Source organism: Macaca mulatta, chromosome 6, assembly GCF_049350105.2.
Source record: "Macaca mulatta isolate MMU2019108-1 chromosome 6, T2T-MMU8v2.0, whole genome shotgun sequence".
Lineage (NCBI taxonomy): Eukaryota > Metazoa > Chordata > Mammalia > Primates > Cercopithecidae > Macaca > Macaca mulatta.
In genome coordinates, this window is record NC_133411.1 from 25,822,981 (window position 1) to 25,837,086 (window position 14,106).

At 35.0% G+C, this 14,106-nt stretch overlaps 1 protein-coding gene across 1 annotated transcript in view; it reads right to left on the bottom strand.

Annotated features, from left to right (window-relative positions):
- Window positions 1-14,106, bottom strand: part of CDH10 (cadherin 10) — a 164,514-nt gene that overhangs the window by 24,189 nt on the left and 126,219 nt on the right. The window contains exon 6 of the mRNA XM_028849362.2: window positions 219-406. Coding sequence (XP_028705195.1) covers window positions 219-406 — 188 coding nt within the window. The remainder of the gene's footprint in view (window positions 1-218; window positions 407-14,106) is intronic.

The window sequence follows — 14,106 nt, forward strand, 5'->3', positions numbered from 1 at the left end:
TAAAATTTCAGGTTTCATGTCTCAATCAACCAAAACACGTGGTCAAAATTTTCAAGGAGCTCTTTGGCTTTATTTCTTTCTTATGTATACACAGTATAAATCACATTTTTGGAACATTAGAGTGGTATTTCCCAATGGATAATTCATGAGTGAAGAGGATATAATGCAATCCCTACTCCTGAAACACACAGATACTTATTTATATGAATGCTTTGCACCTGTTTCACAGTTATGATGCCTTCCTGTGTGTCCTTCTCAGTCACGATGTCAAACATATCAGTACCATCACCATCAATAATTCGGTATTCTACTTCAGCATTTTTCCCAGTGTCAGCATCAGTTGCTTTGACACTTCCAATGGCTGTGCCAACTGGGGAGGATTCAAGAACTCGAAGATGAATAGTGTCTGTAAAGTAGAAAGAAAAGGAGAGAGAGAGAGAGAGAGAGAGAGAGAGAGAGAGATTTCTCAATAGAATAGCCAAAAGCAAAATGTATACGAGGCAATATAATAGATCTTAAACTCTAAATCAGATGTTGACAAATGATGAATACATGTAATATGGATAACATTAAGGTTTAGGAACTTTGAGGGCTTTGATCTGTGCATATTATGAATAGTAAGAAACAAGTCCTAACAGTAAGAGAAATTCTGGTTTAAAAATGAATATGTTCATAAAGAGAGACAAGTTCATATCTTTTGCAGGAACATGGATAGAGGTGGAGGCCATTATTCTTAACACACGAATGCGGGAAGAGGAAATCAAATACCACATGTTATTACTCATAAGTGGGAGCTAAATGATGAGAACTCACAGACACAAAGAGAGGAACAACAGACACTGGGGCCTACTTGAGGCTGGAGGGTGGGAGGAGGGAGAGGAACAGAAAAACAATAACTACTGGGTAGTAGGCCTATTACCTGGGCTGTGAAATATATATCTGTACAACAAACCCCGAAGAAACAAGTTTACCTATATAACAAACCTGCACGTGTGCCCCTGAACCTAAAATAAAAGTTAAAAAATATTAGCATGTTGTCTCTTTATTTATTTATTTATTTATTTATTTATTTATTTATTTTGAGATGGGTGTCTTGCTATGTTGCCCAGGCTGGTCTGAGCTCAAGCTATCCTCCCACTTTAATATCTGGGTAGGTAGCTGGGATTACAGATGCAAGCCACTGCACCAACCAAGCATGTATTTTTTCATTGCATAGGTCTGTTTTGAGTGCAGATATGTATTTATGTGTGTTTACACAATCACAACAAACCACAGGATATACAGTGAATGTTTCTATTTAGTTGTTTTGACTATGCTATATTTAGTTATTTACTACTCATACTTATTTCAACTGCATGGCAGAACATTACAAAATCCAATGAAATCAGCCATTATGGGTAGGAATCCTATTTCTACTTGTGACAGCAGGAACAAAGGACAGTCTACGGAAAAAACATAAAGATGCTCTTCGCAGTGTCAGAGTAAAAACACTAAATACTGACAAACTCCCCTTCATTCCAGAGCAAAATAAAAATTTATCTATGCTTTTGGTGTACTTAGATGTACTTCCAGCATGAACAACCTCTACTGCTAATGAGATTTATGTTTCAGCACCTGGTCATAAACTATGTATTTCTGATGGATTAATCGACCTCAAGTACACTTCTGATTATAGCACCTTCTTGCTCATAAACCTTAAGTAATTCTCCTTAATATACATAATAAAGTCCAGACCTCTTAGCTTGTCACAGTCTTGCCTGAATATATCTCTCCTATATCATTTTGAATTTAGTCACTTCCATGAAAGATACGGACCAAACTGGGCTTTTCAAAGTTTTCTAGTCAAAACTTATCCTATATCACTATTTCTTCTTTCTTTCCCTCTTTTTTTCTTTTCTTTCTTTCTTTTTTTTTTTCTTAAATAGAGTCTCACTCTGTCACTCAGGTTGGAGTGCTGGAGTTTTATGACATGATCTTGGCTCACTGCACCCTTGCCTCCCAGGTTCAAGTGATTCTCGTGCCTCAGTCTCCCGAGTAGCTGGGACTATAGGCACCTGGCACCATACCACAGCAGGCTATTTTCTGTATTATTAGTAGAGACGGGGTTTTACCATATTGGTCAGGCTGGTCTCGAACTCCTGACCTCAGGTGATCTGCTCACCTCGACCTCCCAAAGTGCTGGGATTACAGGCATGAGCCACTGTGCCCTGCCCTTATATCACCAATTCTGTATTTCTCACGCTATTTCTCTCACATAAAATTCCTTCCCCTTAGCCTCACGTTATCATAATGCAGTTTACCAAATCTGAGAAAATGATACTGTTCAAAGCTGACTGTTTGTTGGGCTATGCCAAGCCCAGAAGAGAGGTCTCAGAAAAAATGAGCCAGCAGACAACTTGTTCTTAGGATTCTAGTTCCTAGAACTGTGAGAAAATACATTTGTGTGGTTTAAGCTACCCATTCTGTGAGACTTTGTTGTGGCAGCCCTAACAAATGACTATGGGCATATACATACACTACACGTTGGAAGACACTTCCTAAGAAGCATCATTAAAACTCAGTTTCCATCACACTGCAGTTGGTGCCTTAGCCTGTATCCTTCTTCATTTTTCTATCTCTGGTAACACACCACTGAAAGCAATTCTCACCTCATTACTTTGCTACCATCTTATTGGTTCTCTTTGCCTTTGCTGATTCTTCTTGCAACACCTGTCCCCTGGATATTCTGATGGCTCCCCTGTTCTCTTCCTTCAGTTGTCTGCTCTACGGGGACCTCCTCAAGAGCTTTCACTAATAGCTTAACTGAAAATAGACTTATCAAAAATAGTGCTCGCAATCACTTCTCCTATCACCAGTCATCACCAGGCATTCTATTATCTACTTACTTATTCGTACGAAACAAAAGAATGTAACAGTAAACAGGCACTTAGTATTTTTATCTAAGGGTTCATTTGAGTGTAGTAGCCACCATATCATTATTGGTACATTATCTTATACAATAAAATAAGTTATTTGTATATTGTATATTGCATAGAAGCTTCCTACCTAGTCTACTAGCTCCTATGCTTGGCCAAATCAAATCAATTCGTACACACTCTTAGTCCACATTGCTGCCCTGTTGCTCCTTAAAAACATTCATGTTATTAAGCTTTACTCAGTTTCAAAACTCTTTGATTGTTCCCATTTTACTTAAAAGAAAATATCCACAGGCTGACCCTTCGTAATTTATTTAGATCCTCTGTCCTGTCAGTTTTTCTCAAATTAATACATCCAATTATCTTGGTCTCTTTTAGTTTTGTCCAACAAACTTTTCCTACCTCAACATTTTTTCCTTCCCTATGAAAGATTTTCCACACAACTCTGCCTCATAACCACATACTCTTTTCATATAGTTCACTATGATTCTACCACAGAACATCATAAAATCTAATCTGTTGATTGCAAGAACTTCCTTTAAAAACTAAATTTTATACAAGTGGCACCTCAATAAATGAATTTATTACTCCTTAGCAAAGGTGACCTTTCTAAAATACAAAAATGATTTCACTGCCTCAGTGAAAGCACTTATTGTTGATGTTAAGTGTTTAATTTCATTTGGTGTGTAAAGTCTTATAAAATTTGATTTCTGCTAAAATCTTCATTGTTACTAGTATCTATTCTCAAAGCTAGAGCATACAGGAAATGCAGCCACAATATATTTTTTCAATTAATAAGCTTTCAATTAAAAATTTTAAATAGGAGGAATATTTAACAAAACAAATACAAACATATGGATAATGAAATTGAGATATATATACCACTTGAACACACCATTTAGAGAGTACAGATTCTTTTAGAGCCAACATAAAACATTTAATGCAATCTAACCAAATACTAAGTTATTAGGCAAGTTTAAATACATTTTGATAAACCACTATCCACCAAATACTCTGACCATGCCACAATTGAGTTAAAGGTTAACACAGAAAAGATAAACTCAAATCCTTATATTCCTGAATATATTTAAAGAATAAAATTAAAAATAACAGATAATACCAAGATTGTGAATGTTCGAAAATATTACCCACACTTATGTGCTAATAAAATTGAGTACTTAGCCTTAGTGGAAAATTCCTAAAAATACAAAATATACCAAAATCTACAAAAGAGAAAATCAAGTATGATTTAAAATATTCTACCCTTCCAAATCCAAAAAGTTCACTTGAACAGTTTTTAAGGAACATTCACGGAAAAGAAAATTCCAGTCTTATGGAAAGTCTTCTTGAGCAAAGAAAAGTGGGGCTCCTATCGTAACTCATGAGAACAGTATTACCCTGACATAAAACCAGACAGGAGAAGACAAGTGAAGTGGGCATATAGTGTGGTCAAGATTCAGGCTGTATCACACTGTATCACATGGAAATGTATAATATTTAGTAAGTTCCTTTAAAATTTTTTTAGTTTACGATCACTTATGTCAAGTTTAGCCTATTACAGACACTATTCTAATCATTTTACTACTAACTAAATTCCTGACTTCGTTCAACTCTCATCTTTGCCATTAAAGTCATTCTTCTTTTCTGGAGATCTCACTTTGCATTTGATTGTCATGTCTCCTCCCTCTTCTCCAATCTGTGAGAATTCTTTAATCTTTGTCTTTCATGACTAATATGGTTTAGCTGTGTACCCGCTCAAATCTCATCTTGAATTGTAGCTCCTGCAATTCCCACGTGTCATGGGAGGGACGTGGTGGGAGGTCATTGGATCATGGGGGCGGGTCTTTCCAGTGCTATTCTCGTGAGATTGAATAAGTCTCATGAGATCTGATGGTTTTATAAAAGGGAGTTCCCCTGAACAATGTTTTGCCTGCAGTCATGTAAGATGTCCCTTGCTCTTCCGCCATGACTGTGAGGCCTTCCCAGCCATGTGTAACTGTGAGTCAATTAAACCTCTTTCCTTTATAAATTACCCTGTCTCGGGTATGTCTTTATTAGCAGCATGAAAACAGACTAATACAATGACCCTGACACTTTTAAAGAATACTTGTCAAGTTACTGTGCAGAATCTCTTTCAATGAGGGCCTATCTGATATGTTCTTGTCATTAGATTAAAGTTATGCATTTTTGTAAGACTATCACAGAAGCAGTCTGTTCTTAGTGTATTATATCATAGCAGGGAGTATTCAATATCAATATGTCTTAGGAATGATGATCTTAAGTCAACTAAGGTGTTTCTGCCAGTTTTCTCCTTTGTTAAGTTACTGGTTTTTTTTTTCCTCACAGTTAATAAATATCTTGGTGAAGATATTTTGAGTGTATGCAAATATCCCATTCCTCCTAAAAAAATATGCCCACTAAATGTAGCATCAATCAGTGATCTTGCTGGCAACAATTAATACTGCAGTTTACTAACAATGATTTTCAATTTTTTTCATTCAGTTCCACATTTATTATTTGAAATTCTTCTGTAAGGAAAAGCTACCCCTTCTCTCTCATTTATTTTTACTTATGCTTTTATTTATTTACATCATTATAGATTCAAAAACATTTATTTTATTTTATTTATTAGAATCTAATAATATGATTATTTATTGTTTTCTGCAAATTCTTCCAGATTCAGTTATTGGATGATTTTTTTAGGTTGGCTCCTTCAACATGTCTCCATCATTCTTTCAGCATGCTTCCTTAATTTCTGGCATCACAAAATGTTCCAAGTTCATCTTATATTTTTTGTGCCTAAGTCCTCAAATCAAACAAGTTTCCATATATACATATATATGTAAGTCTGGTTGCTTCTGCTTGAGAAAGAACCATAATTGTTTAATATAGTGCAGTATTAAGAATAAAAAAAAATAACTCTTTCTTCATAATGTGTAAATATGTCAACATATGTACATGAAAGTAATTATTTGTATTTGAAATAAATCTGTGTATTGAATATAAAAAACTAAATAACAGCCAGTTATTGTTTACATGTTAATTGACCTTCATTTTAGAAATCAACATACTTGCATTCTTGAAAAGTAATTTTGAAATCTATGATATATAATATTAGTATTTAAGACTTTTCAGCAAAAGAAAAAAATTCTCCACAAGAATAAAATGAAAGTGTTCAAATAGCAACACTATAATATTAGAACTGATTATGTATGCTTTTTGCAAATGTGTATTTGTAAAGTAGTCACACATTTTTGTTTAATCATTATTGCTGAAAAAAGCCTATAATTTCATTTCTTGGCATGAAACACAACTCTAGTGCCCAAACACTGGTCAGCAATACCACTGTTTTCACATTGATATAAACTAGATTTTCGTAGAGATTTGCTGTCTTCTAAGTCTGAGGAATTGAAGAGAAAGTGGGAATAGGATTTCTTCTTGAGACGAAAATTAAGTGAGATTTCAAAGATTAATGGGATCACAGAAACATACAAAGAAACCAGTCAACTTGCCTCCACCGGCCAACATTTAGAAAATTTGATAATCAATAAGATAATAATTTAGATGATTAAAATACATTAAATCATATTTGGTTTTTGACAATGCAAGCTAAATAATTCAGTTCAATATCTTAGTGACAAACAATTAATATTTGTGGATTATATGTAAAGATAAAGATAGTTGTATGAAGGTGGCAAAAAAACAGAAGCCCAAATTGAAGGAAAATGAGAACCTAGAGAAGTAAGCAAAAGACTAAAAGCTTTTATGGCCTGGGGATATTTGCCCTTTTCACAACATTTATCTTTCTTTTTATGGCCTCTTGAAGCAAGGAGGAGATAGACCAAAGTCTAGGTTATCTACAAGGTTATTTACTGAAGCTGCCGATAGACTCCACAACAAACTAAACTTAACGAGCTTTGCGCTAGGTTTAAGGGGGATCCAGGTGTAAGCCACCCTTGACAACATTTTAGATTTCACAGTGTTGGCTCAGATAACCCTGGTAATATCTATTTCTACAGACACAGATAGCGTTAACTGCTAGGGGAGAGGGTGACACTGTGGTATCCACGATGGAATGGAATGAAGGATCATAAAGCAGTCTAAAATTACCTGAGGGAGATTCTGTGTACAGACAAGAAAACCTCTAAGCTTGTCCTAACTGACAGGACCCTTCCTGGCTTCTTCTCCACATACGTTTTTCTCTCAAGTGTCTTTTGCAAAAGTGAGGGACATTAATATCTCTGAAACGTTTATTATATAGCTCAGTGAGAGTACAGTTGTAAACATTTAGCTCATAAAGCCAAAAAGGAATGAAAATGATGGTATTAGTTACCCTAAAATATAGAACAACACATCAGATGCATATTGGAGAGAGAGATATATACACACACACTGATATACACACATGTATACACATATTCATATATATACACACACATAAATATATATATATACATGCATATACATAAATATATGAGTGTATATATACATATGTGGAAATATAATGGACAGTTTTACCAAGCTAATAGATCTTTAATATTTTAATTTATTCACCTTCTTTAGCAAAAATAAACTTTTGAAATTTTCCACTGAGGGCAAATTCAGCCCTGTCGCAATGTTGCAGTTTTTCCTGCCTTAAAGATCACAAGATCTCCCCTTTCAATGAATATCATGTTTTGTTTTGTTTTTCCCTGTTCTCCTCATGTCTCAACATAATGCTTGAACTGAGAAATATTAAGTCATATCTGTATATTAACAAAGTTATTTTATTGCCAAAGGCGGCTTTGACCTATGTGGGAGAAGGATTACACTGAGGTGGTAATTTCTAAGTTTATCTTGCCAGGGACTAATTTTGCTTTTTCACATGTGCACTTTTTTTTTTTTTTTTTTTGAGACAGAGTCTTGCTTGGTCACCCAGGCTGGACTGCAGTGGTGCGACCTTGGCTCTCTGTAACATCCACTTCCCGGGTTCAAGTGATTCTCATGTGTCAGCCTCCTAAGTAGCTGGGATTATAGTCGTGCACCACCATGCCTGGCTAATTTTTGTATTTTTAGTATAGATAGGTTTTCTCCATGTTACCCAGGCTGGTCTCAAACTCCTAGCCTCAGGTGCTCCACCTGCCTCAGCTTCCCAAAATGCTGGTATTGCAGGCATGAGCTACCGTGCCCAGCTCACATGCAAAATTTAAGTTAAAAATTCTCAGTCTGCATCTTTTTGGTTTTCCCCAGCAATCCTAAATTTATAAAATAATTTTTAGCAAAAGTTTAGTTTATAAAACAACATAGATCAATATTTTAATGATCTTCAGTTAGAAAGGAATTTCTAAAACAACAAAACAAAATTTAAAAAGGTCGATAAATCAGTCTATACTTAAACTAAAACCTTCTATAAAATGAAGGCAATGTAGAGAAAGTGAAACATTTTACAAATAAAGAGCAGACAGTTTCAGTACACATATTTACAAATATAGTATGTTTAAAGATCCATAAGAAAAGGTAGAATAAACTAGTAGAGAAATTAGTCAAGGATGTTGATAGAAAACAATTGACAGAGGAGGAAACATGAAAGATCAATAAACAGAGACAACTATCCTAAAATTAAACCAGGTAAGTGCAAATTAAAGCCAACTTTACACTTATGAAATTAATAAAAGTTAAGTCTGACAATCCCAAGTGTTAAAAGTATGTGGTAGAATAAAAACTATTATGTAGAATTGGTGGATTTTATATTTGACACAATGACTTTTTCGGAAATGTAGTTTCCTACAGCTGCTGTAACAAAGTAACAAAAATTAGGTGGCCAATAACTATAGAAACATACTGTCTGGCAGTTCTGGAAGATACAAGTCTGATAAGGACATACTCTTAGAGAATCTTACCTTGCTGCTTCTGCTACTGGAGTTCACTAGAAATTCTTGGTGCCCCTCAGCTTGTAGCTGTATCACTACCATTGCATAGCCATCTTCTCCCTGTGTATTCACTTGCCCTTCCCTGTCTCTGTGTCTTAATTGCCGCTTTTCGTAAATATACCATTCATATTGGATTAGGGCTTTAACTCTAGTAACCTCATTTTAAACTGATTTCCTCTATTCCCAAATAAGCTCAAATTCTGTGGTACTGGAGGTCAGTAATTCAACACATATGTAGACATAGGACATATAGAATTATTGTTTGTAAAATGAAAAAAAAAAAAAAGGAAGTAAACCAAAGTGTCAAACAGCATGAGAACAGATGAATAAATAATTGTATAATCGCATATCTCAACATAATACAAAAGTGAAAAATGCGAGCTATACTTATATGGAAAAATATGGGTGAATCTTAGGTACACATTATTGAGTGAAAAAACCAAGTTTCAGAAAATGAGGTATAGTGTGATACTAGCTTTATAAACCTAAAACAAGAAGAACTCATTATATTTTCTAGGAATACATACATACTACTATGAATATATACACACAGTTATATACATATATGCCTCCCCAACCCTGTCCCTTTCTACATCTATCAGATAGTCTCAATGATCAGATAGTATCACATGGTAACTAACTCTGGACTATCTAAAAGGAGAGGATGATGTATGTCCATGTGAAGTATTCTTAAAATCTTTGTAATGTAATTTTTCAGGGGTGCTACTTATATTCTTTTGTATTTATTAAATACTACTAGAAAATTTAAAACAAAGAAACAAACACATATACAACACAAATAACTTTTTTTTTTTTTTTGAGATGGAATCTTGCTCTGTCACCCAGGCTTGAGTGCAGTGGCCATGATCTCAGCTCACTGCAACCACTGCCTCCCATGTTCAAGCGATTCTCCCATCTCAGTCTCCCACATAGCTGGGATTACAGGCGTGTGCCACCATGCCTGGCTAATTTTTCTTTTTTTTTTGTATTTTTAATAGAAATGGGGTTTCACTGTATTGGCTAGGCTGGTCTCGAACTCCTTACCTCAGGCGATCCACCAGCCTCAGCCTCAAGAATCGCTTGAACCCAGGAGGCAGGCATTGCAGTGAGCAGAGATTGTGCCACTGCAGTCCAGACTGGGCAACAGAGCAAGACTTTGCCTCAAAAACAAACAAACAAAAACTGATATGTAATTGTGAGCGTTAAAAAAAAAAAAAAAGATTAAAATGTCAGTGACCTTTCAACAGCAACCCCGATCCCACAAATTATTGAACAATATTATCAACATTTTATGATAATGTGATTTTGAACCTTGAATGCTCATTTTAGCCACCATATAAGTAAGTGTGATAACTCAGTGAAGATGGTTTTAGATTCAGCATAGTCCCTTTGGACCTTTTTAAGGAACCTAGTAAAGAATGCATTCTAGGAACATAAGGGACTAAAAATCAAGTTTTAGGAATGCATGAGATCCAGAAAGCTTGAATGCAAAGCAAGAAAGCAGAAAATAAAATAAAATAAAATAAAATAAAATAGTCCCCCCCCATGCTGGAACCAGAATACTAAGGGCTCTAAGATTGCATCTTCGGGTCTGCCAAGTTGAAGCAAATGCTATAGAGCTGCTCACTAACAAATTTTCAGCAGCTGCACACACAACACATCAAAAACACAAGCCTGTGATATCTCAGAAAATATCGCCTTGCTAAAGAAGATCTATAATATTCATCAGTTGGAAATAATTACTTAGGAAATAAAATACCTTTTTTTCTCGTTGACCTTTGGGAGCAATGGTATGCTCTGTTACAAATTTTAGCACATGAGACCTAAATTTTACAGTTAACAGCACAGCATTTTTGAAAATTACACTAAAAAATCAGTTTGTGTCTTAAACAATAAAAAAAATGTGATACATTTAGTGCTGTTGTGAGATTGTTCTTGGGACAGAAAGCCAAAGAGGGAGGTTGACAACGGTGAATATTAAAACAAAATAGAGGCACACAGAAAGGAAACCTTTCATAGCATGGCATTTAAATATGCAAAGATAACTAATACAAAAAACGGGGGTGTGGGGGGGCGGGAAGGGAGGATGGGGAGTGAAATTATATTTGGGGAGAATAGAATGATGTGTAACTGATGTCCATTTTCATCAATCATAAAAGCAAGTCAATGAGTAATGTATAAAAATATCTCAACAAATAACAAGAGGATATTAGTTAGAAAATTGTAGCTTAATCCTAGGTGAACTAAAAAGAGTAATAAAGTTGTTATCTGTGAGAATTAGAGTTATAGATGAGAATAGAATGGATGGCTTATTTTATTTATGTATATATGCACACATATAGGCATACAAATATGCATTTAATACTCTAGTAAAAATTGTTTTTAAAAAATTTCAAAAATTTCCTAATGATAGAAGAAATAATCAGTTTATAATAAAAAGTTACCATATCAATGTTCTCTTCTGGAAAAAAAATTCCTTTGTTACATTAATTTTACTTTCACATGGAATTCATTGTGAATATTATCTCTGGAAATTTGTTCTCAAACATTTTATTTTTAGTTTGATCTCTTTGAGATTGTTTGATTTGTATTCTTAGGCACATGCTTAGAATCTGAAAATATGTCTGCTTTAAACTTGCCATTACAGTTCTGGTCAAATATCCAAAATTATTTATTACTGTATTTTATTTTTCGATTGGTACAGAGACAATATTTGTTACAAGGTGTATTTCATGTTTATGAGAGTTAGTGTTTTTCATGTTAATTCTATCTACTTTCAAGACTTAAACAGGAAAGTGAAGCATTTAATGCTTCACATTAAAATGAATCTAAATTTTTTAAAATTTTACTGATGATACAATATAACTATATTGATGATCGATCCGTTCTTTTCCACAGTAATTTCTCTGAAGAATATAGATGGGGCGTGTGTGTGCATGCATGCACATACGTACATTAATTTTTTTCTAGAGCACACATGCACATAAACATATTTATTTTTCCCTAAAACAAAAATTGATTATATGGCAACATCAGTAATTAATTCATTCAACAAAGTTATATTCAGTTTCCTACATACATATGTTTATCGTGTTTTCTCTGGAATTATGTTTATGCTCAGAAATCATTTTTAGGACAAGATTTATTGGGTCTATTTCAAAATTGAAAAGTGAATTTCTTTATTTTAAATGTATGAGAGTAATTCATTCACACTTTCTAATTTATTTCTAAGATGAGTCTGTTGAATACAAGTATCCTACTTTGTCAAGCAAACTGAAATTACTAATTGAGAACCAGCATGCTCTGCCTCCAAGGGTGTTTGCCATTTCGGGCAAGCAGTAGGCAGTTAACTAGAAAGCAGGCGTAGATGGTTTATGCATACACTGGCAAAGGCAAATGAGTGCTTAAGTTTCATTTCTCCTTAAAGACACCTATTTGCATGCTCCTTATTTTTTATCTTACAGTGATGAAGCTTTAATTATGTGCTACGCTTTCCTATCAATTCTAATTTATAGTTGTTTTAAATTCATTTCCAGGTGTCAGATTGAATCATCTGCTTCCCTTTTAATGTTTAGGCAGATAAATATTTCTTCCTGGTGAGTACATTCTTAGTGTGGTTACCCATTGAAGCACAAAGGCATGAATGTGAGAAGGAGAGAGGTAATTGCCATTTCTATATCACATAAATAAAGTCGTATTGGTCGGGCGCGGTGGCTCACGCCTGTAATCCCAGCACCTGGGAGACTGAGGTGGGCGGATCACGAGGTCAGGAGATCGAGGTCATCCTGGCTAACGCGGTGAAACCCCATCTCTACTAAAAAAAAATACAAAAAACTAGCCGGGCGAGGTGGCGGGCGCCTGTAGTCCCAGCTACTCGGGAGGCTGAGGCGGGAGAATGGTGTGAACCCGGGAGGCGGAGCTTGCAGTGAGCCAAGATCAGCCACTGCACTGCAGCCTGGGTGACAGAGCCAGACTCCGTCTCAAAAAAAAAAAAAAAAAATAATAATAAAGTCGTATTGAGCAAGTAAAAATCTAGGAGGTAATATTGCAAAGAAAGCTTCCAAAGGACTGAGCAAAATGTGGGGCTACATAAATAAGTGCACTCTCATCCTGATACTGACAACCTACCACAACATCTGCACTGTCAGTTATTAATGATTTCAAACAATTTTGATGAATTTATGGTTTTTCACTATTTGAGGCTGATATGCCTGGTCACTTCTTCTATCAAAATTTGATCAGTAGGACCTTTGCACTTGAATACTTAAAATACTGCCAATTTGTGTACAAGAGTTAAAAATAACTGACAGCTCAATGTGAGTAAGAGACTTTGGAGGAAAGATATAATAGGTGATTTAAGAGATGTGACAGGGTGACTTCCTTAAGAACAACAAAATGATGCCAGAAATCAACTGGGACGGTGACAAAGGCAAACTGCTTACCTCTAGGTTTTGTTTAGCGACAAACAGCTGCTGTTTCTTTTTGTTGATAAAAACCAATAAAGTTCAAAGAGATATAATTTGTCCTCATCCTTTATTTTCTACTCTCGTTGCTACTCACATTTACATTAAAATGCTACTTTTCCAGAGTTGAGATGAAAAAGGCATCATATATATGAATCAACAAAATAATTTAACATTAGCTTATTTTGTTATTTGCTTTGTGTATAATCATATTGTAACATCTCTATGCTACATGATAATCTCGAACAATACTTGCTTTAAGAAAAATGACATAATTATGCACGTTTATAAACCATTCCATTGTATAATGCTTAAAAGATGTTTTTTAATGAGCTTAAGAGGAAGAAATTAAAAACAAGATAAAGCTCCTTGGAGGGAACTGCAGAGTAGTTAAGGAAATTATGCAATGCGAAATGGGCATTTAGGAGACAGCAGAGGAAAGCTGAAAGTCACACCAGAGACTGAGAAACTACTGAGGCTTTCGAATTGAAGATTCTTACCAGAGGAAAGAGAGAAACCCAAATTTGTGAGCACTGGAGATACGATCATCAACTCAGCTTTGGGCATTTAAGTTAAATTAGAGCAAAACGAGATGCTCTACAATGTCTTAGTTTCCTGTTTAAGCTACTGAAGAAAGTAACTTGACAAAGCTTTCAGTGAAGCTGCCATGGATCCCCAGAGTCCTGGAAATCTGTTTTGCTACATTCCTCTAGAGCGGTCCCCAAGTTAATTGGCATCAATAGATAACACACAATTGCAATGTGTATAAACAATAAAAGCATATAGGATTCAGGAAGGTTAAGATAAACTTTAATCACT